General features: G+C 49.4%; 10 protein-coding genes across 10 annotated transcripts; 4 read left to right on the forward strand and 6 right to left on the reverse strand.

Annotated features, from left to right (window-relative positions):
* Window positions 1-110: 110 nt before the first annotated feature.
* Window positions 111-590, reverse strand: F9C07_2156366 (uncharacterized protein). Its single transcript, XM_071509266.1, has 3 exons — window positions 481-590; window positions 334-429; window positions 111-277 (listed from the first exon to the last, which is right to left on the reverse strand). The coding sequence occupies exons 1-3, from the start codon at window positions 544-546 to the stop codon at window positions 257-259; spliced, it is 183 nt and encodes a 60-aa protein (XP_071366350.1). The 5' UTR covers window positions 547-590; the 3' UTR covers window positions 111-256.
* Window positions 591-4599, forward strand: F9C07_2283242 (putative centrin-binding protein Sfi1). The gene is made up of 2 exons (XM_041291770.2): window positions 591-967; window positions 1035-4599. Exons 1-2 carry the CDS (start codon window positions 904-906, stop codon window positions 4226-4228), a joined length of 3258 nt encoding a protein of 1085 aa, XP_041145948.1. The 5' UTR covers window positions 591-903; the 3' UTR covers window positions 4229-4599.
* A 194-nt stretch (window positions 4600-4793) lies between these two features.
* On the forward strand, window positions 4794-9221 carry F9C07_3658 (WD repeat protein; the record flags this gene model as incomplete). Its single annotated transcript, XM_071511119.1, is given in 7 exon segments — window positions 4794-4946; window positions 4964-5152; window positions 5252-7522; window positions 7579-8022; window positions 8081-8327; window positions 8386-8636; window positions 8715-9221. The coding sequence occupies 7 exon segments, from the start codon at window positions 4794-4796 to the stop codon at window positions 9219-9221; spliced, it is 4062 nt and encodes a 1353-aa protein (XP_071366351.1).
* A 370-nt stretch (window positions 9222-9591) lies between these two features.
* On the reverse strand, window positions 9592-10290 carry F9C07_2232303 (uncharacterized protein; the record flags this gene model as incomplete). The annotated part of the gene is made up of 2 exons (XM_041285775.1): window positions 9592-10194; window positions 10276-10290. 2 exons carry the CDS (start codon window positions 10288-10290, stop codon window positions 9592-9594), a joined length of 618 nt encoding a protein of 205 aa, XP_041145950.1.
* A 985-nt stretch (window positions 10291-11275) lies between these two features.
* Window positions 11276-11981, reverse strand: F9C07_2232304 (uncharacterized protein; the record flags this gene model as incomplete). The annotated part of the gene is made up of 2 exons (XM_041285776.1): window positions 11276-11908; window positions 11967-11981. 2 exons carry the CDS (start codon window positions 11979-11981, stop codon window positions 11276-11278), a joined length of 648 nt encoding a protein of 215 aa, XP_041145951.1.
* Window positions 11982-13831: 1850 nt separating this feature from the next.
* Window positions 13832-16061, forward strand: F9C07_2232305 (FAD binding domain-containing protein; the record flags this gene model as incomplete). Its single annotated transcript, XM_041291772.1, has 6 exons — window positions 13832-13863; window positions 13925-14138; window positions 14201-14670; window positions 14726-14760; window positions 14814-15043; window positions 15102-16061. 6 exons carry the CDS (start codon window positions 13832-13834, stop codon window positions 16059-16061), a joined length of 1941 nt encoding a protein of 646 aa, XP_041145952.1.
* Window positions 16062-16474: 413 nt separating this feature from the next.
* On the forward strand, window positions 16475-20377 carry F9C07_2202702 (OPT oligopeptide transporter protein-domain-containing protein; the record flags this gene model as incomplete). The annotated part of the gene is made up of 3 exons (XM_071509542.1): window positions 16475-16689; window positions 17980-18766; window positions 18824-20377. 3 exons carry the CDS (start codon window positions 16475-16477, stop codon window positions 20375-20377), a joined length of 2556 nt encoding a protein of 851 aa, XP_071366352.1.
* A 298-nt stretch (window positions 20378-20675) lies between these two features.
* F9C07_3664 (uncharacterized protein) lies at window positions 20676-20992 on the reverse strand (the record flags this gene model as incomplete). Its single annotated transcript, XM_071511120.1, has 2 exons — window positions 20676-20725; window positions 20872-20992. 2 exons carry the CDS (start codon window positions 20990-20992, stop codon window positions 20676-20678), a joined length of 171 nt encoding a protein of 56 aa, XP_071366353.1.
* A 209-nt stretch (window positions 20993-21201) lies between these two features.
* On the reverse strand, window positions 21202-23280 carry F9C07_3665 (SH3 domain protein; the record flags this gene model as incomplete). The annotated part of the gene is made up of 1 exon (XM_041285777.1): window positions 21202-23280. One exon carries the CDS (start codon window positions 23278-23280, stop codon window positions 21202-21204), a length of 2079 nt encoding a protein of 692 aa, XP_041145954.1.
* Window positions 23281-25289: 2009 nt separating this feature from the next.
* On the reverse strand, window positions 25290-26738 carry F9C07_2106254 (kinase-like domain-containing protein; the record flags this gene model as incomplete). The annotated part of the gene is made up of 5 exons (XM_071509007.1): window positions 25290-25322; window positions 25409-25570; window positions 25624-26454; window positions 26522-26624; window positions 26680-26738. 5 exons carry the CDS (start codon window positions 26736-26738, stop codon window positions 25290-25292), a joined length of 1188 nt encoding a protein of 395 aa, XP_071366354.1.
* Window positions 26739-27099: the final 361 nt, after the last annotated feature.

Here is a 27099-nt window from a genome sequence, read left to right on the forward strand (position 1 = left end):
ATGCCAGTGCTTAGATATTGTTCGTTGATAGCTTATATTTTAGTGTTTTCGCAAGTGTGTTTGTTGAACGATAGCATTTAGTCTATAAAATTACATTTTATACATGGATTTGCCTTGGCGTTGGTAGGCCGTATTTCATCTCAAGAAGAAAATTATAGTAAGAAAGAAATCAAAAATGTAATTAAAAAAAGGAAGAGGTCTGCGCTTAATGCATGCACCTGAAATTTAACATCATAACCTGTCTCACCGTCTCCCTTCAAACTTTCTTCGACGCTGCCTATCAGCAACTCCAGATTAGTATTCGACTATCGGATATTCAATCTTACACCTTACCAGGAAGCAGTCTTTGAGCTTCATGAACTCTTTAGCACACATGTCTTTGTGGACCGAATTGTAGTCAGCAACAATGCACTTGCCATATGCCGCTGCCTGAGAAACGGTCAGCTGGTATCATGGCCCGACCATAGGACAGGTGTATACCTCTGCAGAGCATTTTGACGTGGCTTTTGCAAATTTCTCAATAGGCCTTGTTCTTGTTGATGGCATTTTCTTCTTTGATTTTGCTACTATTTTCCTTTACCTCGTCTGAAGTGATTTGATGTGATGCAGAAGGAATAGGGTATTACATAACCCGTCACATGACCTCTACATTCCATGTTGGGTTCCGCGCGACAAGCAAAACAATTGTCGGAGGTTGGGGACGAAGCCTAGTCTCAGCCGTCCAATTGCTTCAGCGAACGGTTTCGTTTTTGCATCCTCCTTTACCTGCTTATTTTTGACTGGTAGGCTTGAGGCCTGTGGGTTCTCGTTTCACGCCCAACCCTGTGCCTCGCAATGGTTGATTTCGTTTTCCGCCTCCATGACCTTTCTGCGAAAAACGCGCCCTAGGTCGCGGACAGTTCGATGCCTCCCGTACCCCCTCAGCGTAGACATTTGTCCTATGAAGACCCGTCGCTTTCAGACGAAGGTGCGTAATGCGTGAGCCCATGGAGGCCTCATTCAAACTTGCATAATAACCGGTTCCCGTATATTAGATGTCGGCCTTCTCTATCAAGTCATCACCCGCGCTGAGCGAGACCCAGAGGTGGAGCGCCTTCCATACAGAGTGTTATTCAAAGCGTATGATGAAGTCATCGCAGAACATGGCGTCGATCCAGATCCACGCTATGCCTGCTTGCGCTTCTTACTCAAGATGGGAAGCAAGAATATCTTAGGAGATTCCCTCTTTGAGAAATTCGAGAACCTACTTGAACGGATGGGAATAGTCATTGAGATTGGTGAAGATGATTATGAAGGCAATGACACTTATGCGGACAGTGTACCTTCAACAGATGGTCGGCTCAAAGCAAAGGTCGATCGCGACACCGCTTATGGAGAAAGCACTACACAGCCCACCCCGAGGAGGCGAGCATCGTTCAATTCCATGTATGATGTTGGTGATGACCCTACACAAAGGAGCTTCGCCAATCGCCCAAGTTCGCGCTCTTCCTTATCCCGTCTGCCAATCGACAAACCCGAATTCCCTAGTACCAGGCCATCACCAAAACGGGCGCTCGCTAAGCAGGCTGATTCGACTGACAGAACTCAGCTGATTGCGCAGTTCTTGGATGTTGGACGCCGCCTTATGAATAAAATGGATCTCTTGGATAGGGATACGGATGGACGAAATAACGGAGATCATGTCTCTAATGGAGTACATGCCAGGTATGCGGTTGATCGAGATCGCTCAAAGAGGATGGCCAAAGCCTCCCGGTCGCGCACACGGCACTCATTAAGCTCAGAAGGCTCTGACGGAGATGCAGAGAGTTCATCGGTATCCGCTGAAGGTGACGACTCTGTAGAAAAGCCCGAAGTTCCACTGGAATTGCTGTATAGACCATCGCTCTCCGATTTGCTGCGTGATGCGTCAACATTTAACATGTATCGTCAACGTGCTATTAACCGGCGGTTGCTTACGCAATGGTTAAAGAAAGCCATCCAAACTCGACAAAGTCATCAGCATATGGAAGTTGTCGCCATCAATCGCGATAGAGGCACGCTTCTTCGTCAAGCCTTCGAGACGTGGCACTCGATCATTCAAACGCAACGACGAGCAGCACAAACCGACCGCTTTTTTAAGCATCTAGAGGAGCGCGCTTCACGGGCCCGCGATCTCTACCTCGTAACCAAAGCTTTCACCCACTGGGCGCAGGTCGCTTCGGAAGAAGTAGCAAGGACTTCTGCGGCGCGAAGACATGTGCTAAGTGTCAAATACTTCAACGCGTGGCGCGAAATAACAGCCGTTAACGAGTTGAAGGCCCAAAGATTCGCGTTACGGCGACCATTCAATATCTGGAAGAGGAAGGTCCATCATATAAAGGATTCCGAGAAAGAGGTGACTGTTGCCCACGACAAGAGACTTATACACGGCATGTATTGGAGATGGTTCTGGTCTTTCTGCGAACGGCGTGCTCCTCAATGGTATGACTATTGCCTCAAAAGGCGGTCACTGTTGTACTGGCTGCGGAAATTTCGTACAAACAGAGAACGCAACCATGAGATAGAAGTCAAGAACAAACATCTGGCTCTTAGTGCAGCGTGGCAAATGTGGTCTCAAAGGTCCAAAGCGATCGCTACCGGCAATAAAGAGGCAGCAGTCAAGCAGCGTCAACACCTTCTGCACAAAACTCTTGGAGAATGGAAAATCCAATCCCATCTTGCTCCTCCCGCGTCTCGTGTGTCTGGCATGGTTGATCGACGAATCCTCCAAACCGCATATGTTCAGTGGGTAAAGCGGATTCGAATGCTGCAGCACGCGAGAGAAATGAATCGTTTGAGAATCCTACGTAACTCGTGGACAACTTGGAATGACCTGCTTCGCTGTCAGGCCCTCAGTGCGCGGATCGAAGAACGTCTGAAAATCGAAACGATGTATAAATGGATATTGGCGGAAAGATTCTCTCTTATGCAGCGGATTCGAGATCAACGAATCACGCGCGAGGTGTTTTCTAGATTCGTAACGAATGTCCGTCGAACCTACACTCGTTTACTTGACCATGCCGAAGTACACGAGGACCGTCGGAATGAAGAGCTGCTAAAGGCCAAGCTAATCTGCTGGCGTGACCAGTTCGCACTTCAGCGTCACCGAGAATTCGTTGCCTTTGAATTCTATGCACCACGACTACTTCAAGAGTCGCTGATAGCTTGGCGATCGAAATCACAACATGTGGCCAAACTCGAAGGATGGGCTAATAATGCACAGTTCTACTTTACAGCAATCAAGACACTAAACAAGTGGCATGCAGCGACATTGGAATCCGCTAAGCGGCGCCGCCAGGCAGCTTACGCGAAGACACGAAGAAAGCTCAAGATGAACCTTGCTGCAAACGCTCTCGAAAACTGGCGTGCGAGGGCCCATGATGTATTCGACATGGATCAGCAGGCCTTGCAATTTAGTCGAAGAAAATCACTGAGCATTGCGTCTGAACTCCTGCATCGATGGCATGAGCAAACTGCAAAGCGAAATCAAGATAACCACGAAGCTGAAGTCTATCATTCGCGGAGAGTCGCTTACGACCAATTGATACGTTTGGCAGAGGCCTTGCTGGAATGCCACCGTTTAAATCAGCAAGCAGACAGTATGTATCGCGTACATGTCTTGGGACAGGCGAACGTTTGCCTGCGCAGGCTTAGTCTCCGTATTTTCCAAATCAGAAGCACCAATGAGACAGCAGAAGCTATGAAAGAGAGGAACTTGAGACGGCATTCAAGAAGTATATTCCGCCACTGGTTGGAGAAATTGAGATTGAACGTTGAGGCTCGGGATTCTCCGAGGCCGCTTGTTACACCTGCACGAAATTTCGACGGCCCAAGTGGGAATTTTAGGACAAGTCGATCTATATTCGATCCTTGGTCTCAAACTGAGACGCCTTTCAAATCCAACGACCTTATTGCGGATGCCCAGAATGTCTCGACAACTCCAGTGACCACCCCTAACTACCTGACCTCGCCATCCAAGCGGGCCGTACGGGCAAGGGCACTCGCACAGGCCTCTACGACTCCTGCAACACCGTTATACACGCCGTTCGCCAGTCGACTCCTGCGTGCAGGAACTACGGCACCGAGATCTGGCTCCAACCCACGAACCCGTAACGGCCGGGGCAGTGCTCTGGCCACGAGCGTTCGGTTCGTAGACGAGGAGCCAGAATCACCTACGAATGCTAGAAGGTCGGCTAATCGACGGATCTAGAGTTCCGAAATCTAGGAATACGATCTTGGATGTACAGTGTCTTGCTTAGTATTTTTCCCTTTTCCATGTTGGCGCTGTTTGGTATTGGCCTGGAGCTTTTTTTTTTATTGATACCCCACTTTGCAAGGCATGGATGGCGCGTAGTTTATATGAGCTTGTTTGAGTTGTTGGAAGCTGGCTCTAGACTCTGACACAAGTTTTTGTCTTGATTATATAGTTCATTGCAGCCTTGAATCGCTGTATAAACGCACAGATACCTTTTCCTGTTTTGTAGTATGTATGTATATAAATCAGGTCACCAACGTCACTGTCCACATGGCTCAGTCACACGGCGGCAAGTGGAGCGGTGGGCGGAACACCAACGTAATTTAGTGCTCGACCACTTTAGACTTCCCCAAGCTCCTCCAGCTTACCTCCATTGATCTACTTCCGAAAAGCCCTCGACATTCTTCCCTGCGCCCTTTGTTGTTTTTGAGGCCCATTTCGAACAGTTCGTTCTCTGCTCCTAGCAATGGTGTAATTCTATCCTGAGCGCAACGAGCGACACCAACACCTACCCGCCTCTATGCGAGCGGTACTGCCGGGGAGGCCCCGAGCGAAGCTCCAGTCTTTCAGCACTGCGCTGTGGGATGGTCTCCGTGTCGTCGTAAGGGAAACCGCAATTCAGTCCTTGAATAGAGTCATGCGAAGGTCAAGCTCTGCTAACACTTGGTCCGTTGTTTTTGTTCGCTACAGGTTTACATCTCCGGCCATGCGCTGGTTATCCTCGGCGGTCCCTACACGCTCCTACAAACCATCTACGTCGACGATACCGAATCCCTAGAAGCCGTGACGATTGATGAAGCCTCTGGCAAAATTGCTGTGTGTGGCGGTCCGGATATTTTTATTTACCAGCCGTACGGCATCAAGCATGAAACCTTAAAAGTCCGTTACTATGAGGATGGTTCAGGAGAATTAGATATTCACAGCCCGGTTGCGGTTCGTGGAAGCGCAGGAGCGAATGCTAATTGCTTGTCGGTATAGTGGTCCCTTGTTCAGACATTTCGTTACGAGAACGACGATGAGACAATCCGGACCCTGTCATGGGGCTCCCCCGACGAGCTGCTCCTAGGGAATTCTCACCTCACGCTGTGGTTTTTGAACGATGTGCCGCGTCCAGTGTGGAAGCAAAAGCTTGCAAACCCTGTCAAATTTGCGCAGTTCTCTCCCGACTCAACTTTGCTGATTACGACTGGATATTACGACCGCCTAGTCAAAGTATGGCGACGGCTGTCGTTTGGCGCGGACGATGTTCGATTCGAGGTATCATACCTTCCACATCCTGCAATCGTCACAGGCGTCCACTGGCGTAAGCCATTTCATAAGGAGCAATCTATCGATAATGTCCTGTACACCCTATGCGCCGACAACCAGATCAGGATCTGGGCAATGATGGAACATCACTCTCCAACCGTTCTACAACTATGGACACAAATCGACATGGGCGCTTCTGTCCAACCAAGACATACGGCGGATCAGAGGGATATGTCTCGGCGATATGGCTTCGTCATTGATAGCAGAGACTTCTGTGTGGCTACCGAACAGGCAGTGCAAAGGTCTGCAGGGAGCAAGGGAAACCACGCTTTAGAGCATATAATCGAGGTCGCTAACAAAAGTCCCGAGATTTGCGTTGTGATAGATGGCCAAGGCCACATGTCGGCCTGGGCGCTCGAGGATGTTGGCTCCAAATCCAAGTCTGACCTGAATGCCTTCAACATCCTCCATGTTGAAGGCCTGAATTTTGCATTCATGCGGGGACTAGCTGCAGATGAAGACTATGCCCAGATTTGTGCATTTCAAAGCACACATTCAGGTGACTCGCTCTCCATTCTTGTGCACCATTTTGATGGCCGTATCGAATGGTATGATTCTCAAGTTGATACATTATTCGATCCAAGCCCTCGCAAAGACCGGATTGCCCTGAAAGCATCCTGGACAGGACACAATGGCCCAGTTAAGAAGATTGTCCGCAATGCGATCGGCGATACTCTTGTTTCACGTACAGATGATAACAAGGCAATGGTTTGGAAACAGAAACGAAGGAATAGCGGGTCGATGCTTATCCGCAAAAGCTCCCTATACTCAGATGAACACATTCATCGCACATGTGTGGTTGAGAATGGAGATTTCCTTGTAAATCTCCATCATAATGGGATATCTGTCTGGGATCTGCGCTCTTTTCATGCCAGAAAGATTGCTGCGTCGACCTTCCAGCTATCGAGTAAACCACTTTGTGTTCTCCCGATCCCCACGACGGAAAAGGGAATGGTGTACATAGCAACAATCGGGGCTGATAGGAACGGAATAGCTTGGGAGATCCGGCTCCCAACTGCGACAAAGCAAGCGAATGGAGCGCATAGTTCCCAATGCTGCTTACAGAAGTTTTGTACTTTCAATTTGGGCCTTGAAGAGGATATGTCATACATCTTGCCTGTTGACCCTGCAGGCCCTAAAGCTGAAATGTCTGGATTCTTCGATATATTCTCACCCGACATAGCGTTATCTTATACTCGGACGGGTATTGTCCATACCTGGGCTGCTAAGGTCGACAGAGAAAAAAGTCGGGTAGAATGGCTATTGACATCAACAGTTGAAACGGGAATTGCAAACCCATCCCTTGCCAGTGGAAGCTCCATCAGAAAAGCAGCTCTTGTGGACGAGGACCGTAGCCATTTAACAATCTGGGATACGAATGGCGCGCAATTGGAGTATGAGGAGCACTTTGGCCAGAAGGATATCATCCGTGACCTGGACTGGACTTCCACACCAGATATGCAATCCATTCTTGCGGTTGGGTTTCCCCACAAAGTCATCTTGCTATCTCAGCTTCGTTATGACTACCTTGATGCTCGTCCTTCCTGGACCCAAGTCAGAGAGATCTGGATTCGGGACCTTACACCTCATCCTATTGGAGATTCCTGTTGGCTTAACAATGGCCACCTTGTGATCGGAGCGGGAAACCAACTTTTTGTGTACGACAACGAGATCGATGCCAACGATCGTCTAGTTTCACAACTTCGTATTCCATCGCGTCGCCACGGTTTCGTAGACCTATTCGAGGTTGTCAGCCGGTTGAATGGCCCATTGCCTGTGTTCCACCCCCAATTCTTGGCGCAGTGTATCCTAAGTGGCAAGAGTAATTTGGCACATTCCATTTTGATAAGGTTGCACCGGAAGCTCAAGTTCTATACTGAAGGCGATGACCTTGACGGTTTCTTGGACATGTCCCTGGAAGATTTCTATTTGGAACACGATGTGAGTTTGTTAAGATACTATTGTAATATCCAGTTATACAGCTAACAAGTTTGAAGACCTCACAGAAAGCGTCGTCTAAGGAACTACATTCTGCGTACGAAGATCTTTCGCTAGAGGATGAACCATCTGTCATGGACGAAAACACTGCTATTGTGCTCAATGAAAATTTAGCTAGAGTTGCTTTGCCACAACTTTCCAGTCAAGAGCAATTCCGCCTGGCTGATACTATCGAATGCGTTGCCACTGTCGAAAAGCATCGGCGCTCAATGGATGACAACGCTGCCCGCTATCTGCTGTTCTTCCGGCAGCATATGCTGCGAAGAACGCAAGGCGTCGCCAACAAAGATACAGTCTCCTGGAGAGAGATCGTCTGGGCTTTTCATAGTGGTAGCCAGGATATTCTTCTAGACCTTGTGTCGAGACAATTCGGCGGTAAGATGGTATGGAAGGCGGCCAGGGAGAGCGGCTTGTTCATGTGGCTATCGAATACCACGGCTATTGTAAGTATATTAAGACTCATCCCCTACCCCTAAGGTTCTATGTGCTGACAATTGGTAGCGAGCTCAACTGGAAGTCGTTGCCCGGAATGAGTACACTAAAACAGAAGAAAAGAATCCAATTGACTGTTCACTCTATTACTTTGCTCTCGGGAAGAAGAACATTCTCCAGGGTCTCTGGCGCATGGCCCATTGGAATCGTGAGCAAGGTGCGACTCAGCGATTACTTGCGAATAACTTCCAAGAGCCTCGTTGGAAAACAACCGCTTTGAAAAATGCATACGCCTTGCTTGGGAAGCGCAGATTTGGTGAGCTTTGACCATACAGAAGCTCTGCGTCCGTTCAATATGCTAACAGCTCTTTCAGAGTATGCGGCGGCCTTTTTCCTTCTTGCGGATCACTTGCGCGATGCTGCTATGGTCTGTATCAATCAAGTCGGTGATCTCCAGCTCGCAATTGCCATTGTACGCGCCTACGAAGGGGATGACGGACCGGTGTTGAAGGAAATTCTGGAAGAGAGGGTTTTACCCGAAGCTGCCTCTGATGGAAACCGATGGATGGCTTCCTGGGCTTTCTGGATGTTGGGCCGTCGTGATATGGCTGTACGCTCGCTCATTGTAAGTCGGCAGATCAACCAGGCACCATTCCCCAGCTTTTCTTTTAGTCCCTTATGCTGATTATTTTGGTATCTGTAGTCCCCAGTTGAAACACTCATTCCTTCCACACCTGCTTCTCCAGGAAGCCCTGGGATGATCCCGCTACATGCCAAATCGTACTTATCGAACGATCCTGCTTTGGTAGTCCTATACAAACAGCTTCGTGAGAAAACATTGCAGACCTTGAAGGGTGCATCTAAAGTCTCTGGCCCAGCAGAATGGGGCTTTGTCATACGCAATGCGCGCCTCTATGATCGAATGGGTTGTGACCTTCTCGCTTTGAACCTGGTGCGTTATTGGGAGTTCTTGGCCGAGCCTCCACCCGCCAAGGGAGTGAGGGAAATATCATTTGACCTGCAGCAAAATGGTGTTGATTACCGGAAGATGCTTCGACGACGAAGCAGTCTCGTGGTAGCAGACATGCCAATCAAGACCGGCGTGCCACCGTCTTCGAAGGCGCCCGATGCGCCGAAGAAACCACAGCCACCCCCGACCATGATCCACGAGCCTGACCCCAATTCGCTACTCGACAGTTTTGGGTTCTAGTAAAATCCTATCATGTGTGCTTTGCAGCAATCGGGCGTTGTCGGTAATTCTTGTGTGTCATTTTTGTATTAAGCCAACTTTTCATGTCGATTTGGTGCTACATGCGTTTTCTCAAAGGGGTGTATTGTATACTATGAATGCTAATGCTCAATGATTCTTGAGAATTTTCAAGTGAATGTAATTGTCCCATATCAATCGTGATCATTATTCAACATCGTCAACCATCAGCGAAACAGCGAACACGCTACATGATCCCAGACATCAAACATAGGCATTCCAAAAGGGAGCTTCCCAACAAATGAGATGATCAAAGCTTTTTAAAGAAACAAAGAAAGCTAACCCAACAGGATTATTATCAGGACGGCGTCAGTCATGCCCGCTGATTTTCCAATATCTTCTTCCAAACACTGCTGTGAAACACACTACTCCCACTGTACGGTGCGGTGCTATTGTGATTCCCAGTGTTGTTGTGAGTTCCAGTACTGTTGGCACTCACCGTATCATTTGCAGGTCTCCCATGGTACCAAGAAGCTATACCATGATGAACTGGCTTCATCTGCTCACACTCTAACTTCACCCAAACCTGAGTGAACGTGGCAAAGTTCCGCTCTTCACACTCACTGAGTGCTTTCCCCTGTTCGATTTTCTTCTGTATAAGTGGCGGCTCGGTACAGCCCGGCAGCTCGTGCACGGCAATGGTACATTGGTCTAAGCTATCCTGCCAGAAGAGCTCTGCGTCAATCGAGACGTGGTCCACCTCCATGGTGTATCGAAGGGGAACAGGAACTTCCTGGCACTTCCCGGCGACCACGTCGACGGCTGTTGTGAATTCTTCGTGCAAGCTGAGATTGGGATCATCTGGGTAAGAGGAGTGGTCGTCGGCTGGGCACTGGGGAGAGAAGTTGGCCCAGACTCGGGCGGCGCTGAGAGCTGAGGTCACCGGCAAGTGGGCGAGAGTTAGGAGGGGGAGGATCTACATTTTTTGTTAGATTCTTTGAGCCCAGTGTGAGGTTCGATCAGGAGAAATAGAGTGAAAGTCGTGGTTCTCACTTACATTTGTCCAATGCATGTTGAAGAACCGCTTCGCAGTCAAGAAGTAAATACAACTACCGACACTAGGAGATCCGACAACGCTGACAAAAAAAAAAAAAAAAGAAGAAGAAGAACCATATCTGAATCTCCATTCCAACTCCTGACCTGTCCGGCAGTTAAATATTACATTCTCATGACTACGGGCCCATTGCCCCGAAATACTCCAGGAGGCCAGGAAGATCGACATCTACTTCCAGGAGTCGTGCCCCCAAACGCGAGGTGAAAGTACGCCCCATACCTGGTACGTGAGGAATTATACTATGCCTACTAGAGATACGTGAACCACTAAGCGTTTCACTTCCATGGGGAAAAGCATCCGACGCTTTGCATTCCTGCTGTGAGTCGCTGGGCTCCGAGCAATAAAACATGCAAACATTCCAATCGCTTCATTCCACATTAACGGCGCCTCCGTCGAGTCAGAAACTTGGCATGACACGTATGGGCTTGTCTCGTGTTCGTTCTATTGGCTTATATACTGTGGATTCGAATTCGTGCAGTCCTGCTGTGGGTGCAGTTTATCGAGGTGTATAGTACTCCGTATGCTTGAATATGTGTGGCGCCGTTTAAGATGTTTAAGAAATGCGGTGGATTGGCTTCCTATTTTTTTTTTCTAAAAAAAAAAGAACAAAATACAAAAAGAAACACAGTTGCGCATTCTCACGCTAGACGTTATATGCAAGATATATTCAAGTGTAGTTTTGTCAGGCAGGCAAGTACGTTTCCTATGTAGGATAGACCCAACAGGTTTCTAAGCCTTGGCTAAACTACACTCATAGAGCTTGATTGGAAAGCAAATCTCGTTCCTTCAATGGATGTAGAAGGGGTGTTGAAGTTGAAATAAAGATGATAATTAGGTATTAAGGAATAAAAGCCGTCCGTGAAATTGAGATAATGATACATCACCCATGATCATCCACACACCGACGAAAAATATCCAGTACTTTTCCCCAACGTACAACCGCTTACAAGCCCAATTTACCAAAGATAGAGTTAGATTTAGCGGCAGGCTTCTCAGCTTGACCTTGGCGTTGCTCAGCCTCGCCCTCCCCCTTGTTGCTTCCCTCTCCCTCTCCCTCCTTGTTTCCTTCACCCTCGCCCTCCTTGTTTCCTTCACCCTCGCCTTCTTTGTTTCCCTCTCCATGTGCCTCGGACTTTCCTTCGTCGCGGTGGACTGGGTCGTCATTGCAAATAAGCTGAAGCGAAACGTAGTCCTCGAAGCCGTACTCAGGGAGACAAGGGCTGGAGGCCCGGAGCTCTCCAGGGTGGAAAGGCACAATCCAGTCAGGGTTGCCGGCACATTCCTTGTTGGTGTAGACACCCAGACCGCGGCACTGCTCGAAGCTCTTCTTGTTGAGCGCAGTTACAGTGAAGGAGTACGTGTCGACTTCGTCATGGTCAGGCAGCTTGACTGACGGGCAGGAATTCTCAGTCGGGAAGACCTTCTTTGGCTTGGAGTCGATGGTCGAGTGCTCCTCGAGGTTGTTTCCAGGCAGTCTTCCAACATGGCAATTGTCGTGGCCATGAACCTCGACTTCGACAACGCTTACGCTGTTGCCATAGACGGCTGGGGCGAGAGCGAGAGAGGCAGCAAAGAGCTTTATTGCGCTTGTTAGCCATCGCACCATCGAACAGGTCAATGTTAGTGTTACTTACCGTAGAGAAATGCATTTTGTTGTTTGCAGATATAATAAGAGTCGAAGTCGAAGGTGTGTGTGTCTCTTTACACTGAATGTGCCTGAAGGGTTTTCTTGTCAACGATCGTGCTGAACAGGAAGAATATTCTCAGATGTGGTTGAAGATGTATTTATGTATTCCAAGAACGCGCCTTTTGTCCATGGCAATAGCAGCCTCCATTTTTCTTAGCCTGTCTCCCCTCCTATGGAATGAAGGAGCTGAACTGGTTATCCCGGATATACATTGGCACCCTTGTCTGGGCTTCTACTGGAATGTGTCCTGAATATTTAGTCCTTGACTGAGCTGGAACTATCTCCCCTGGCACCTGTCGATCATTAACTTTTGCTTGACACAACGGCCCTGGCTGTCATTCCGCGTTGATGAACTCAAGCAAGGATCGTGGTCCCCCTATGCAAGGGCACGCGTCTTGTCAAACCCCGTCAAAACTCCTGTCAACATAAACAATCCATGGATATGGTTAACAGTAAACAAAGGTGTCTGGAGTTGCCCGAAGTCAATTGCTACTTCAGTAGTGAGGCAGCTGAGGCTATCCGGGGTTGAGTGCAGAAGGAATGCACCGACTATACCCTAAAATGTCTCCGCACATTCTCTGATTTCTAGCGTTTAATTTCACCAGACTCCTTCTAAAAGCATACCCTCCGAGTTGTTTCAAGAATTTGGCTCGTTTGGGCGGGGGATCTAGCCCTTTGGCTTTAAACTACTCCTACAATGTCTGAGATAACCTTCGGGGCTTAACTCCCTGAGTTTTCGGGACGAATTTCTAGCCACATTTATATCACAGTGAGAGACTACATCCGATCTCTACATAATTTAAAAGGAATAACTTCTAGTCGATAGAGCGTTATAAGATAGGACGTGTAGCGCATACATAATCATCGATTTACTTGGCTTACAGCTTACTTTACCATAACGACGAGGAAGCGGATCGGGGTCTCTTGGTCCCTGGGCTTTTGAATCTATAATAAGAATATTAAGTATATACTAAGACATGACCTAAGATGCTTTCCATGTTTCATAGAATGCATCAATGGGTAGCCAGGATGCCCGATATGTATATCTGTGTTGTCACCAACTTATAACCTGCAACCATTGCTAGCACAGAGCCAATTTAGAAATACTCCAGCCGAACCCCTCTGAGCAGGATGTCCTGCAACGGAACAAGGGTCATGAGCATGTCAAAATCGCCGTTGTTTCAGTGGATTACCTTACAGAAACTCGTAGTTCGGTTACTTCCTCTACCGCCACTTCACACTTTCCTAACAGAACCTAGTGAATTCTGCAAGGAGTCGGATCTGCATATGAAGCTACCAATTCTCGTTACTATAAGGTGTACTCAAAATATGCCCCGTTGTGGTAAATCGAGAAAAATATGCGCCCTAACTTTGTTCACGATGAGGAGTACAAGAACTAGAACTCTTGGCCCTTAGGGCTTCTGTGCCATTAGTGGCTAATTCGTCCAGCTAGGTAGTATATCTACTCGGATTGTTTACTTCAAAGAGACAAAAGCATTGCATATGGGTCTGCTGCGAGATTACGTGTCATGTTCTTGGGAACTCGACTGGTTTAAGCTGGTGGGCCTCATGCAGGTCTACTTTAGACCGCACTTTGTACCACACGACGATCGCTTTGTAAGCGGAACGAGGACATGTTCATCTACCGAGTGAAAGATTTGCTAGAATACATCCGATTACCAGATATAGAGTCAATTGTAGGATGGGTTGGGAGTTATAAAACCCTGTTTCGCTACGTGGGTAGATAGAAACTCGATCGGACAACACCATCACCCATCTATCAGCACAGATATCGGCTCAATTGCCTTCACCATGGCTCCTGTGATCGAATCTCGCACCGATGTGTAAGTTCGGTTGAAAGATCTCGGTATTTGCTTCTTGTGGATATTGATGATTGTTTGTTAGACTTATCATCGGTGCTGGTCCCTCTGGCTTAGCTGCTGCATACTGGATGGCTCGTTGTGGTGTCAATGCTCGCATCGTCGACAAACGTGCCACGAAGGTGTTTCGTGGCCATGCCGATGGATTGAGGGCCGCAACGTCGGAGCTCTTTGACAGCATGGGGTTTCAGCACAGAGTCTTGCATGAAGGTGTGGAAATCACCGAATTCTGCTTCTGGGTCCGTTCCACCTCTCATTGTTGATCCTGTGGGGCGGACATCGTAACTAAGATACTAAATAGGCGAGGGACGAGAAGGGGAACTTGAAGCGAAAAAAACAGGTTCGCAGTGAAACCCTCGACAATGCGCCCTATCGCATGCATGGATTGAGTCAAGGAAGAATCGAGCGTTACATCCTCGATGCGATCAAAGACAGCTCAGACCTTGTGGTCGAGAGAGGTGTCGCTGCCGAGTCGCTTGAGTATGATGCAAGCCTCGAGAATAACCATGAGGAATACCCGATCACAGTCAAGCTGAGGACACTCACCGAAGGAGAGCTAAGCGCTGCCTCGGCTTATGGTTGCTCGCAATCTCTTTCTCGTGACAATGTAGCACCTGACGAAGTGGAAGACCTCACTCCGGAAAGGAAGCACGAGCCAGGCACGGTCGAGATAGTTAAGGCGAAGTATCTCATCAGTTGCGATGGTGGCCGTAGCTGGACTAGGAAACAGTTGGATATCCCCTTCACAGGTTCCACAACCGAGCACATATGGTACCGTCTTCCTCGGCTATCCTAGGTTTTCTCGTGACTGACGGGTATAATACAGGGGTGTCCTTGATGTGGTTCCTATCACCAATTTTCGTAAGTCGATGGCTTTATTTAGCGCACGAACTATGTAACTAATCAATGGACAGCCGATGTGCGCCGGGCGTCTACGGTGGCAAGTGAACTGGGAACACTCCTCGTCATTCCAAGGGAGAGGCAGCTAGCCCGGTTCTATGTCCCACTGACAGAGGTCGACGTCTCGTCAGGGAGGTTCGATCGATCGTCCATCACGTTGGACATGATGCGAGAAAAGGTGCAACAGATGCTGAAACCGTTTCAGTTTGACTTCAAGGTCTGTGACTGGTGGACCACATATCAGGTGAGCAGTTTGCGTGGATTTATCTTCACGGTACAATCACACTAAGCATTTGGACTAGATTGGCCAAAGAATTGCCCAGAACTTCACCAAAGGTCGCATATATCTCGCAGGTGATGCAGTTCACAACCATTCTCCAAAGGTAGGACTGGGCTTGAATATAAGCTTACAGGACGGCTTCAACATCGGCTGGAAAGTGGCCCTCGTCGCAAAAGGAGTAGCTCATGCCTCCATCCTTGACACATACGAACCTGAGCGCCGCCCGCTTGCTGAAATGCTCGTGGATTTCGATCGTCGCTGGTCGCCGCTGTTCCTGAAGCAACAGGGAGGCTCATCCCCTCCGGACGCGGAAGCAAGGTTCGAAGCCATGAAGGAGGTCCTCGACTCGGTGGAGCCATTTGCCGAAGGCATTTTGTCCCATTACGGAGACAGTCCGTTGGTCCATAAAAACGGGCAGAGGATAGCCAAAAACCTGTCACCGGGAGAGAAAATCATACCAGCCAAGGTTCGCAACCAAGCTGACGGTATAACCCGGTGGACTACCCGGGTTTTTCAGAGCGATGGTCGCTTCCGTATCTTGCTCCTCGCTGGTGATATACGGACGGAGGAGCAGAAGCGTCGGGTGTTGACCTTCAGCGAGTATTTGACATCCCCTGACTCAGTTTTGCGGCGGTTTTCGCGCAAGCCTAGGAAGCTTCATGCGACTATTGATGTGGTTACCATTCATAGTGCGCCCGTGGAGGATGTACAGTTGTTTGATTTTCCCAAGGCCCTACGGCCTTTCGATGACGACAATGGTTGGGAGTATGACAAAATATGGGGTGATGAGAAATGTCATTGGGACTTGCAGTGTGATGGAAAGGCATATGAGAAGTGGGGAGTTGATCGACTGAAAGGTGCCGTTGTTGCCCTGAGGCCGGATCAATATATCGGATGGATTGGAGATTTAGAGGACGTTGAGGGGCTGTCAAAATACTTTGAAGGGGTTTTTCGGAGCCCCAAACAGAGAGCTCGACTGTAATTGCCTGATGAGATGTAGTTGGTCTACCAATTCTCAGCAGCGGGCCTAACTTGGGGTCCTGGAATGTATATATATATCTAGTGGTAGGAACATACTAGACTGGCCATATTGTGAAACAGATACATCATCCACATGCTTACCACAAACCTAATAGACAGAATTGTATGCAGAAAAAAGAGAGGATCCTTATTTTCCCTGGCATTCATGAATCATGATTACTCCGCACTCTCTTGTTCGTTGCTTATCAGACCCAGTGGGGAAATGTCAGCCTTAGGGCGTGCGTGTGCGTGGCCAATGCGTCGGGTTCCCGACCCTATAAAACCGAGTTGGAGCCTCGGTCCTTTAGTCGACATTGACAAGGCAAATAACACTCCAAGTGATTCATACAGTAAAGTAACTAAACCAAACAAAATATGAGTCCTCCACAATTACCAAACCACCACCACATGGTCGTCCTGCAAGGCGACTTTGTCCAGATCCCCGAGTTCAACCTTCCCGAGCCATATACGTACACAAAAACAGTGTACCCCCAAACAACACTAGCAAATCTCCACGAAAGAATCTACGATGCATCTATTCTGGTCCTATGTGCATTCCCTGTCGATGCGACCGCGCTCTCCGAAGAGAAGTCCCCGCATCTCAAGCTCATTGTGATTGTGGCATCCGGCACCGACTGCGTCGATCTTGAAGTATGCAGAAAACGGGGCATTTCTGTGACTAATTGCCCGGGGGCAAACATCGCCGCTGTTTCTGAGCATGCCATTGGTCTCTACTTCACGATGCGACGGAGGCTCGTGGATATGCATGCCCAAACCCGGGCTGGAGAATGGCAAAAGAAGATCCTCATGTTCCGGTATTTGGATAAGTATGGAGATCCTCCCTTAACATGTGAGGACGAAGTGGTGGGTATTATTGGAAATGGAGGCGTGGGTATGTATACGTTTCAAATGATGTGCTCTACTGTAGCCTTCTCTACGTCGAATATCTCTGACGGAATGTACAGGGAAACGGATCGCCAATCTTGCCCGGGGATTAGGCATGAAAGTCCTGATTTCTGGACGTAAGAATTTCGGTAGTTCTATTGGTCCAGAAGGCGAAGATAGGACACCTTTCGACACAGTGATCAAGGAGAGCACGGTACTTTTCCTCGCGGTTCCGCTGCTCGAGACTACTCGGAACCTTATCTCGACTCCAGAGTTGGAAGCCATGTCGCACCATGCCGTCTTGATCAACGTCTCTCGGGGTGGTGTTGTAGATGAAGAGGCTCTAGTTAAAGCTTTGAGAGAGGACAGGATTGCTGGAGCGGCAACCGATGTATGCTTGAAGGAGCCCGCTGGACCTAATAACTCTCCTTTGCTGGCGGAGGGCACAGAGGATCTGAATCTAGTGGTGACGCCACACCTAGCATGGTTGGCACAGAAGACAGCGCAAGGCTATTCAAAGCTGTTCAAAGATGCCGTGGAAGGATGGTTCACAGGGAATCGGTACAATGTTGTGGTGTAGAGATGTCCAGTATTAGTATAAATCATTGAAGCTCTTATCGGTGCAAAGTGACATCACCAATCTGGGGGAGGCTTATCTTATCGCCACAGCTTAGTCATCTAAATTCACCCCCCAGTGCGGCTGGACTCGTGATCGTCAATGTGATTTATCATCATCCACTCCTGTCACTGCCATCTCCCTTTCCCTTCTCTTACTTATCGATACACTTGTCGTTTGCGTTATGGACTACTGAGGTCTTCTGTATCTCAATTGTGACGGTGGTATCTGGAATGCAGGGCTGAGGGGTTAGTGTTGCAGTTGACTTGATAAACTACCAAACTATCAACATACCGGACAACGCCTCTAAAGGTGCTCAATCGGTGAATATGGCGGATGGAGATGGATCGCACTTCAGAGATTCCGATGATTATATTAGGTCGAGGACAGACAATGATAATGCCGGTTTTCCCTCGAGCTCTGTACTGGAAGGCTCGCCGGTCACCTCCGCCCAGAGCTTTACAACCAGATCCCTCCTAGTTGGCCTCATTATCGGCGCTCTCATCACGTTTTCGAACACATACTTCGGGCTGCAAACAGGATGGATTAGTACAATGGCAATGCCGTCTGCATTGATAGGATTCTCAGTCTTCAAAGTGTTCTCCAAGCATCTTTCCTATCCGTTTACTCCCATTGAGAATGTCCTCATTCAGACGGTAGCAGGGGCGGTTGGAACAATGCCACTAGGCTGTGGTTTTGTTGGTGTTATACCGGCATTGGAATTCCTTATAAGGGACGGTGAAGACGGGCCTTCTGGCGACGGAGGCGTCGGCGAGGGTGGACCGCTGAAACTTAGTTTCTGGAAGCTGGTTATCTGGAGTCTTGGGGTATGCTTGTTCGGGGTTGTCTTTGCCGTTCCGTTACGAAAAGAGGTCATTGTTCGCGAGAAGCTCAGGTTTCCTAGCGGTACAGCATCTGCGCTGATGCTGAGAGTCCTTCATGGAAGCGGACAGAGTGATGAAAAAGCAAAGGGCAGGGTGAGTGACAACACAGGCTTGGGGAGAGATGAAGAGGAAGAGGCGCCGATACTTTCTCGTGTATCCGAGGAGAGCGGTACCGGTACCCTACTGAGGAAAACTACTTTGGAAGAGGAGAGCAGTGACAAAAAGGATTGGAGGTCGAAGATGCGTCTCTTGGTTGGCGCGTTCGCAGTCTCCGGTGTTTATGTGAGAATCTATACTGTCTCCCTAACTGACATTGCGCTTATGTACTAATAAATTCAGACGCTGTTTTCATACTTTGTCCCTCAAGTTCGCGATATTCCCATTTTCGGACTTTCGTTGGCGCATAATTGGCTATGGACTCTCAACCCATCACCAGCGTATGTCGGGCAAGGAATTATCATGGGACCTTCTACCTGCATGCATATGCTATTCGGTGCTGTTCTAGGCTGGGGTATCTTGTCCCCCTTTGCGAAAGCTCGCGGCTGGGCTCCTGGTCCTGTGGACAGCTGGGATGATGGAAGCAAGGCCTGGATTGTATGGGTTTCTCTGGCCATTATGCTCGCTGACTCGATCGTTAGCCTTGGCTGGCTAGTGCTCAGACCAGCTGTAAAGCATGCCCCCAAACTGAAGGCCAAGCTCCTCTCTAGTCGTCTTTGGCGTCGAGTTTCCTCTCGGGGCTCAGCGGAATATCATCCCCATGACTATATCAGCTACTCCGCATTGAGCCCTATCTCCGAAGAATCCTCTATACCAAGCCACCTCCCTGCTTTGCTGGCAGGAATGCAAGCTGAAGCCGCTGATGAGGAAGACGCCCCTCCATCTCAACTTATCTCCACAAGAACAGTGCTCATCTTGTTGCCCTTGACACTGATACTGAACGTTGTTTGCATGCACTTCGTCTTTGGTGATGTCATGTCTCCATTGCTCTCCAGCCTTGCAACCCTGCTGGCTGTTCTCTTATCTATAATGGGTGTCCGCGCTCTCGGCGAGACAGATTTGAACCCAGTATCTGGGATAAGTAAATTAACGCAACTGCTTTTCTCTCTCGCAACCCCCGCCTCCCACTTTTCCCGACGCACTGCATTAGTCACCAACCTTCTTGCTGGTGCAGTATCCGAGTCCGGTGCCCTACAGGCCGGAGATATGATGCAAGACTTAAAGACCGGCCACTTACTAGGTGCAAGCCCCAAGGCCCAGTTTTACGGCCAGATGATCGGTAGTCTCGTGGGCGCCGTGCTATCTACAGCAGTATACAAGATGTACGTGAACGTCTACGAGGTCCCAGGTCCAATGTTCCAGACCCCAACGGCATACGTCTGGATCTTCACAGCCCGCCTGGTCACAGGCCAAGGCCTCCCTCCAATGGCATGGGAAGCGGCCTCAATAGCTGGAGCAGTTTTCGTCGTCGTCACTATTCTCCGTATTGTCGGTACGTCCAGCTTCGCCAATGGCGGCAAACGCGACGCAACAGCCTGGTGGCGATCATATATTCCGGGCGGTATCGCCGTCGCCGTCGGCATCTTCAACGTCCCCTCATTCACCCTCGCTAGAGCCATTGGCGGACTGATCGCCTGGTGGTGGTCTCGAAAGCACGCTAAGGCCCAGGACCTTGAACCTCCCACTCAAGCAGCCAACGAGGAACAGCCCCAGGGGAATGTCCGGGGGGCAGATACTAGAAATCCCGCGGCAGGACCCGCACCCGGACAAGCTATTAAAGATGCTGATGCTGCGTCCTCAACTGTCGTGGTTCTGGCGTCCGGGCTGATCCTAGGTGAAGGTATCATTAGCATCGTTAATCTTCTTCTGGCAAGTGGAGGAGTTCCGCATCTTTAGATTAGATAATGACCATTTCTCTGGGAGTGTGGTTTACGTATTTCGTTGCTTTGAGAGCGGCATGGATACAAATATATCGTTGCAACCGCATGTTAGTGATGGGCTGGAAGTCCTCTGTACTACCTTGATTTTATCGATTTTAAAAGTACGGGTCTATTTTATATCACATAGATACATTAGATACTTGTGGTCCTTGTGCAGGGTGAAAAGACCGAGTGGAGTGCTATGATCTACATAAAAAGGGGAACTATACGATCATACACTGTCTTTTTTTAATTTCCTCTTCTTTTCGGGTTCTTTATTTCACATCAACACAGATATTAGAGAGCATTATACTATCGCGGTTGACTGTTCGGTTTGAATAGATAAGATGCAACGTAGACATCGGAGAAAAATCAAAGCAGAAAAAAGTATATTGTAATAAGAAATAGGGTAATCACATAAGGTAATCCAAGAAATCTCTGGTTTCATGAGTTAATAGAAAGAAATCTTACAAAGTTGGGTATATTCCGTCAGGTGAGATATGTGCAGGCACTTGGCAGTGAAGGAAGAGACGTAAGAGAACGCAGACAAACCCTCATGAAAGTGGTCTGCGAATGAGACGGAAAGGGTCATCCAGAATATAAGTTGAAGCAAGTAGTAGAAAAAAAAGAAGAAAAAAACTTGCGGAGTCGATGGTGGGGACATAAGGCGTTGGTGACTCTTGATAGAGCGCTTTCGTTGCAGGAGCACATGATATCATAGACTCGTACATATTAACGACAATGCCAGCCGTCGTCCCCATCGAAATCGACGATCATTGGTCTAGTGCGAGCGCCCATAGCTCACTGGGGTGGCGTGTTACTTCCCGGGACTGGAGCTTCGACCGGGGCTGAAGTGGGGGCTGGGGCCGGGTTGGGAACTGCTGGCAGCGCGCCTGATGGAGGTGGAGTTCGAGGAGCAGCCAAGGGACTTGGCCCTGGTGGCCCGGTGGTGCGTGGGACTGGCCCGCCAGCACTGTTGCTACGTTGCCGCTGATTGACAGGCATCTCCGGTCGTTGCATTCCTGGGAGACCGTAAGGGCCCGGGCTCATCGAGCGAGGCGGCATTGGTCGAGGGCCTGGCCCTGGCGAGAATGATCGGGGAGCAGGAGGAAATTGAGCAGGGGACATCGGGCGCTGTGGATGAGGACGCGGTGGCGGGGGCCCAGCATAGCCAGGATGAGCCGGAGACATGGGACGTCCTGGGGACATGGGGCGCGCTGGCGACATTGGGCGACCACCTGGGGGATAGAAACGAGGATTTGGCATAGCACCAGGAGGCTTAGGGCCATGGGGTCCCATCATTTGTGGACCACGTGGACCAGGGACAGCCCCCGGAGGAGGACGAGCCCGAGGCTTCACAGGGCGAGAAGAGAGACATGAACGAGGGACCACTCCTTGCTGTGAATGATCCATTCTGATACAGAGAGCCCACCCGTCATCGTATTCATGGAGGAGGCGAACAAGCTGACCGACATGAAGCTCCAATTCATCTTCCATGGAAGGACTGAAGTCCATCTGTACGCGATGCACATTGGTAGGAGCTGGAGGGGGAGGTGGACCATGTTCAGAAGGACCAAAAGCAGGAACTGCAGCAACAACAGGAGGACTAGGACCAGGTGCCTCATTGTCGTCTGGAGCATTGACAGGGCTCGTTTCCGCATGTTCAGGCTGAGAGTCAATCTTCGGCTCAGAGCTTTCGGGTTGACTAGGATGATCATTCTCAGTAGACTTGGAAGAAGCAACTGCAGCAACTGCAGCACCTCCAGCCGCTGCAGCCACCACCGCACCTGCAGCAGCCGCTCCTACAGCGGCTTCAGCAGGAACCGGATCTGGAGGCGTCATGGTTTCAGGGGCAGTTGGAGGGTTTATCGGTCTGGCCACATTACTGGGGGATGGGGCCTCCGCCTGGTTACTGAAGGGATTCACCGGGTCAGTGAAAGGATCCGAGGTGCCTGCATTCGATTGCGGAGTGTGGGGTGGTGAGGCGTGTTCAGTGAGGTTGCGCGATGCAGCGGCGGTTGCTCCGAGAGTTGCGCCTGCACCAGCCGCAGAGAGAGCGCCTGTGGCAGAGGGGGTGAGATCGGGTGCAAACTGGGTCACCGGCCGAACGTTGAGCTGCGGTGGCTTGGTAGGAGTCATCGGCTCAAATTTGGGCGGAGGCGGCGGAGGTGCTACGCTGCTGGCAGCAAATGCTTTCTCATTTTCGGGCTCTATTTCGTCAATTTTTTGGCCCTGCCTCTTTTTGCGCATGAAAAAGAAAATGAAAACCGCGATCAAGCCGACCCCGAGAATTACGCCAATCGCAATACCCGCTTTTGCACCTCCTGTAAGGCCTTCAGACCCAGACGCTCCAGGAAGAGCGGTTGACGAAGCAGCTGATTTATCCAAAGACGACGTATGCGTGGCAGCAGCCTCTTCCAATCCAGTATTGGACAAGGAGGAAGTGGAGGAGGTAGCTGTTGAGAAGGTAGTCATTGCTGTTGGGGTGTCCTTCTGATCGGTCGTGGATGTCTCTTTCTCAGTTGCCTTAGTAGTCTCTTTCGTCTTAGTCGGCTGTTCCTTGGTGGTCTCAGTCGTCTCAATCTTGGTGGTGGCTGTTGGCTTCGTCTCCACTGCCGTAGTTTTCTTCGATGGTTTCTCAGTCGTAGTTGGCTCCTCCTTTGTAGATGTGCGACTTTGTTGAACTGCAGGGCCAACGCCGACTGTGGCAGCGGCAGTCTTTGTCTTTGGGTCTTCACCTGTCACATAACCACCTATAGGACCATCAAAGTCTGCGGAAGCAGTCACATAAACCACCGTGACTTCTTGTCCGTCATCGTCATGGTCGGGACTTCGTGCCTCCAGGCTGGGGCCATGGTGGTGATTATGGGCATGAACCATGATTGTTGTCGTTTAATCCAGCAGAAGTCGAGATATCATCCACTGAAATCCAGGTGAATTGTGGCTCAAACGAGAAAACAGAGGGTCATATGCAGTTGGTGACACAAAGATTGAGTAGTCTGTCGCTCCTTTTACTTTCTCCAAGAAGGTCGCGATGCTTGGAAAGGCGTGACGGGTTGCTGATTGTATTTGTAGAATCGATATAGTTCCAAAGAATGTATTGGGGCTTGCCCAGTAAATGCACGCGAGTAGATTTGGCTTTGATTCAATCTCGCCAGAAGAGCCGGCCGCGTCTGAAGGTAAAAGTAGCGCAAGCGCGTTAAGGAATGAGGAATGTGAGGATGATAAAGAATGGAAAGTGTCGGCTATCGCTGAAAAGGCAGGGTCCCAGCCGGCGCAAGTCGATAAATGAAGGACAACGAGCTTCCAGGCCGTACGAGGTGAACGAAAGGCAGGGAACCCAGCGTGCGGGATTCCCAGGTGATTGGGTCGAAAGGAAAGAAGGACTTGGAGAAGAGTGTAAGAGGAGAAGAACAACAGATTGGGGGTTATTTGGGAAATCAGCCAAACATTGGAATACTCTTCCTACTACTAATTAACCCTACCTCGCAAAAATACCGGTAATTACCGATGTGGTCCCCTTGGCTGCAAGTAAACAAAATGAGATCAAAGCTTATGGAGGTTAATGAGGGGGAACCCACCCAATCAGGGTCTGGTATTTGCTGGTATTGGTCCGCCGACGCTAACCCGCTGGGGCTGAGAATCACGCTGATGGCCCCGCTGTTCGCTGGCTTCTATCGGTTCTCACTGGCCCAGATGGGAAATTGAGCTGTACGGTGCCTGGTTATCTGACGGTAAATACGGACACGAGGGACATGCCGAGTCACCCGCTATTGTTATTCGAGCACAACTCGATCCCCATGCACGAGCGTCCCTGGGCTGACGGGCGGTATGGTATCGTACCGCAGCCAACAACATGGACACTGCATCCAATCATGCCGGTTCATCTTAAATTCTCTATATTTGGACCCTTTTCTGTTCCCCCGCCCCTTTTATTTGATTTGGCTTTTTGTTATACTGTTCCTCTCCCTGTGAACCGTATGAAAACAAAAGGGAAGATGCCCCGTGCTTCTCGCGGTCCGATAGAATGCTTACGGACATCTATCGAGATCCGACAATGCAATGGAAAGTGGCCGAGGTCGCTTATTCGGATGAATCTGGAGAAGATCGACAATTGTTCAATATAACGGGACCCGTGAATTTAATTAGCCAAGTCCTTCGCTCCTCCGGCCTTTCCTAGTGGCATCCACTTATCCCCGAAAAACGTTGCATTGATCCTCTCTGTCGAGTCTGCTCTTGTCGTTTCAGCCTCGCGTGGCGTATTTCTTCTCATATTCTAACCAAATGATTCTGAGGTGACAGGGGGACTGAGTCACTGAGGAGATCAATGCAATTCACAATTCACTTGCATGAAGCAAAGCATGGGGGATAAAAAAAGGGGCAAGACAGAGTTTCTGCAAATATGTGGGTCGCAAGGAGACCTTAAACTGGGGTTCCTGAATCTTCAGTCGTTCTTTTTCTTCTATTTTCACATCACACAAAAAACCCATCAGGCAATCATCACGTGAGCACATGTACACTCGTCCACGATGAAGATGAGGAACCCCCGAGGCGTACTAGTAGTTGGCATTTTGTTGAAAGTGGAGTTTTACCGACGGCTTTCCCTGTCGGTTAGTGCCGACGGTTCTCGCACTTTATGCGTGATCATCTCTCGAGAGTCGATTTTGAGCCGTCAAGAATACTGAAACGCCTAACAGATGCCGGTGGGACCCGGCATGATTGCGAACGGCAGACCGCCATACATTATATACTCCGTAATTATATACGTACAATGCTCGTCATATGAAGACTTAACTAGTGGACCTATGGGGCCTTTTCTTCCCCTCCCCTTCTCTTTATCCTATCTTTCCTGCCCGTAACATGTGATTGACGGCCTTCCGTGACGGCCGTTAACACGCGGAAAAATAGGGATGCCTGAGAGCCTATCGAGGTATTAGATTCGGATAGAAAATATTTCCGACGCCGTCTCGAGTAACTATAACAGTTCTCCCATTCCTGGGAAGCTTACCTCTGTAGCAGAAATGCGCTGGCTACTCTCATAACGCACCAGTTGGCTTACTAAGTCCCGACCTTTCGAGGAGGCCCCTCGGAGGATGTCATCCCACGACTTGGCAGGATATCTATAGAATTCCACCTTGCCCCAGTCTGGAAGTTTCTCGGTCTCCTGTTCCTGCCATGTCAGTATGCGCCAACCAGAATGTGTTTAGCAGGGTCATGGCATACCGGCCATATCTCTTCGTCAGGAGTACCCAAGGTCTGGAATATAGATTGGATAAGCGAGAGATCGCTGCCTAGAGGCCCAGAGTCGAAAAGTTGCTTGTGCCCTACAGCTACAGCCTCCGCGACCACGCACCCAGCCGCCCAAAGGTCGAGAGCTGAGTCATATCCTTTATAACCAAACAATATCTCGGGAGGTCGATAACATGTGGTTCCCACGTCTGTAATCTTTTTATCCGCTGGTTCAGTTTCGTTATGGCCCTCCTTCCAAGCAATCCCAAAGTCTGCCAAGTAGGCTGGTCCATCGGGTGAGTCCAAGAGAATATTCGAAGGTTTTATGTCCCGATGTATAACTCCCAACTCATGGACATGCGCCAAGGCCCGAAACAAATCACGCATATGTGACCTGGTCTGCGTAGCAGTCAACATGCCTCGACGCAATAGATGTTCAAAGTCATGTTTCATGAAGGGGAACACCAGAATCAGTCGTCCTCCGTCAAGTTTTAGCGTTTCGAGTAAAGGTATCACATGAGTTCCAGCGGTTTCTCGTAAGAGCTGAACTTCGCACTTCGCGTCATGTGGCGGTACTAAAAGATGGGGAACAGTAACTTTCACAGCAACTAGGGTCCCATCTGTACGTCTGGATTTGTAGATGGTGGAATGAAGCCCGTCGAAATGATGAAGGCATGCCTTGTATGGTCCAATATCCTGGCCTGCAGGCCAGTCCTCTACCCCTTCCTTATTCTGTACCAGATCGGGGCAACTAATTACAGGAGCAGCCGAACCAGTGGCTTCGGCTGCGTCAATGGCCTTCTGGCAAAATTGATCATATTCTTCCTACATATAACAAGACTAAGTAAATATCTGCGGAAGTAAGATGAGGCGTATAGCTAGGAGCCCATACCTTCGATGTGGCCTGATCATAGGCTTCGGTCTCAAATCTCTTTGCCTGAGACTGCGCCTCTGCAAATGCAGCAGAAGACGACGCACGTTGGTAAGCTGTTGTCCTAGAGGATAGGTATGAGCATTGCTAAGGTACAGAGTGCAAAGTTGTTCTCTTACAAAGATTGGATGGCTGTTAGCCTGTCTGTGAAGCCAAGAGCTTTCTTCCAATCGGCCATTGCTTAACACGGCGACAAGAGTAGCAATCACCAGAGATATTGTTTTATAAATGTAAAGAAGCGCTACAATAAAGCCGGCTAGAGGTACTTTAATTGATCTTTGTAACACACTTGAAGGCAACAATCCATTCACACTAGTATCATGATGCTCTACTCCATAGTACGTACTTAAGTCAGGCACTAACTTTCTTTGAGTGGATACAGACAGAAAGGCGGCGGGACATGTGACACCAGCCTCGCTAAGCTCAGTGCGGTTTAGCTCTCCCTTCCGAGTCCGGGTCCGCTTTTAGTTCTTCCGGCGTTGCAACCCGTCATCGTCATCATAGCACTTCCTCTTCCTTCCTCCACATCCCGCAGCTGT

Source organism: Aspergillus flavus, chromosome 4, assembly GCF_009017415.1.
Source record: "Aspergillus flavus chromosome 4, complete sequence".
Taxonomy (NCBI): Eukaryota; Fungi; Ascomycota; class Eurotiomycetes; order Eurotiales; family Aspergillaceae; genus Aspergillus; species Aspergillus flavus.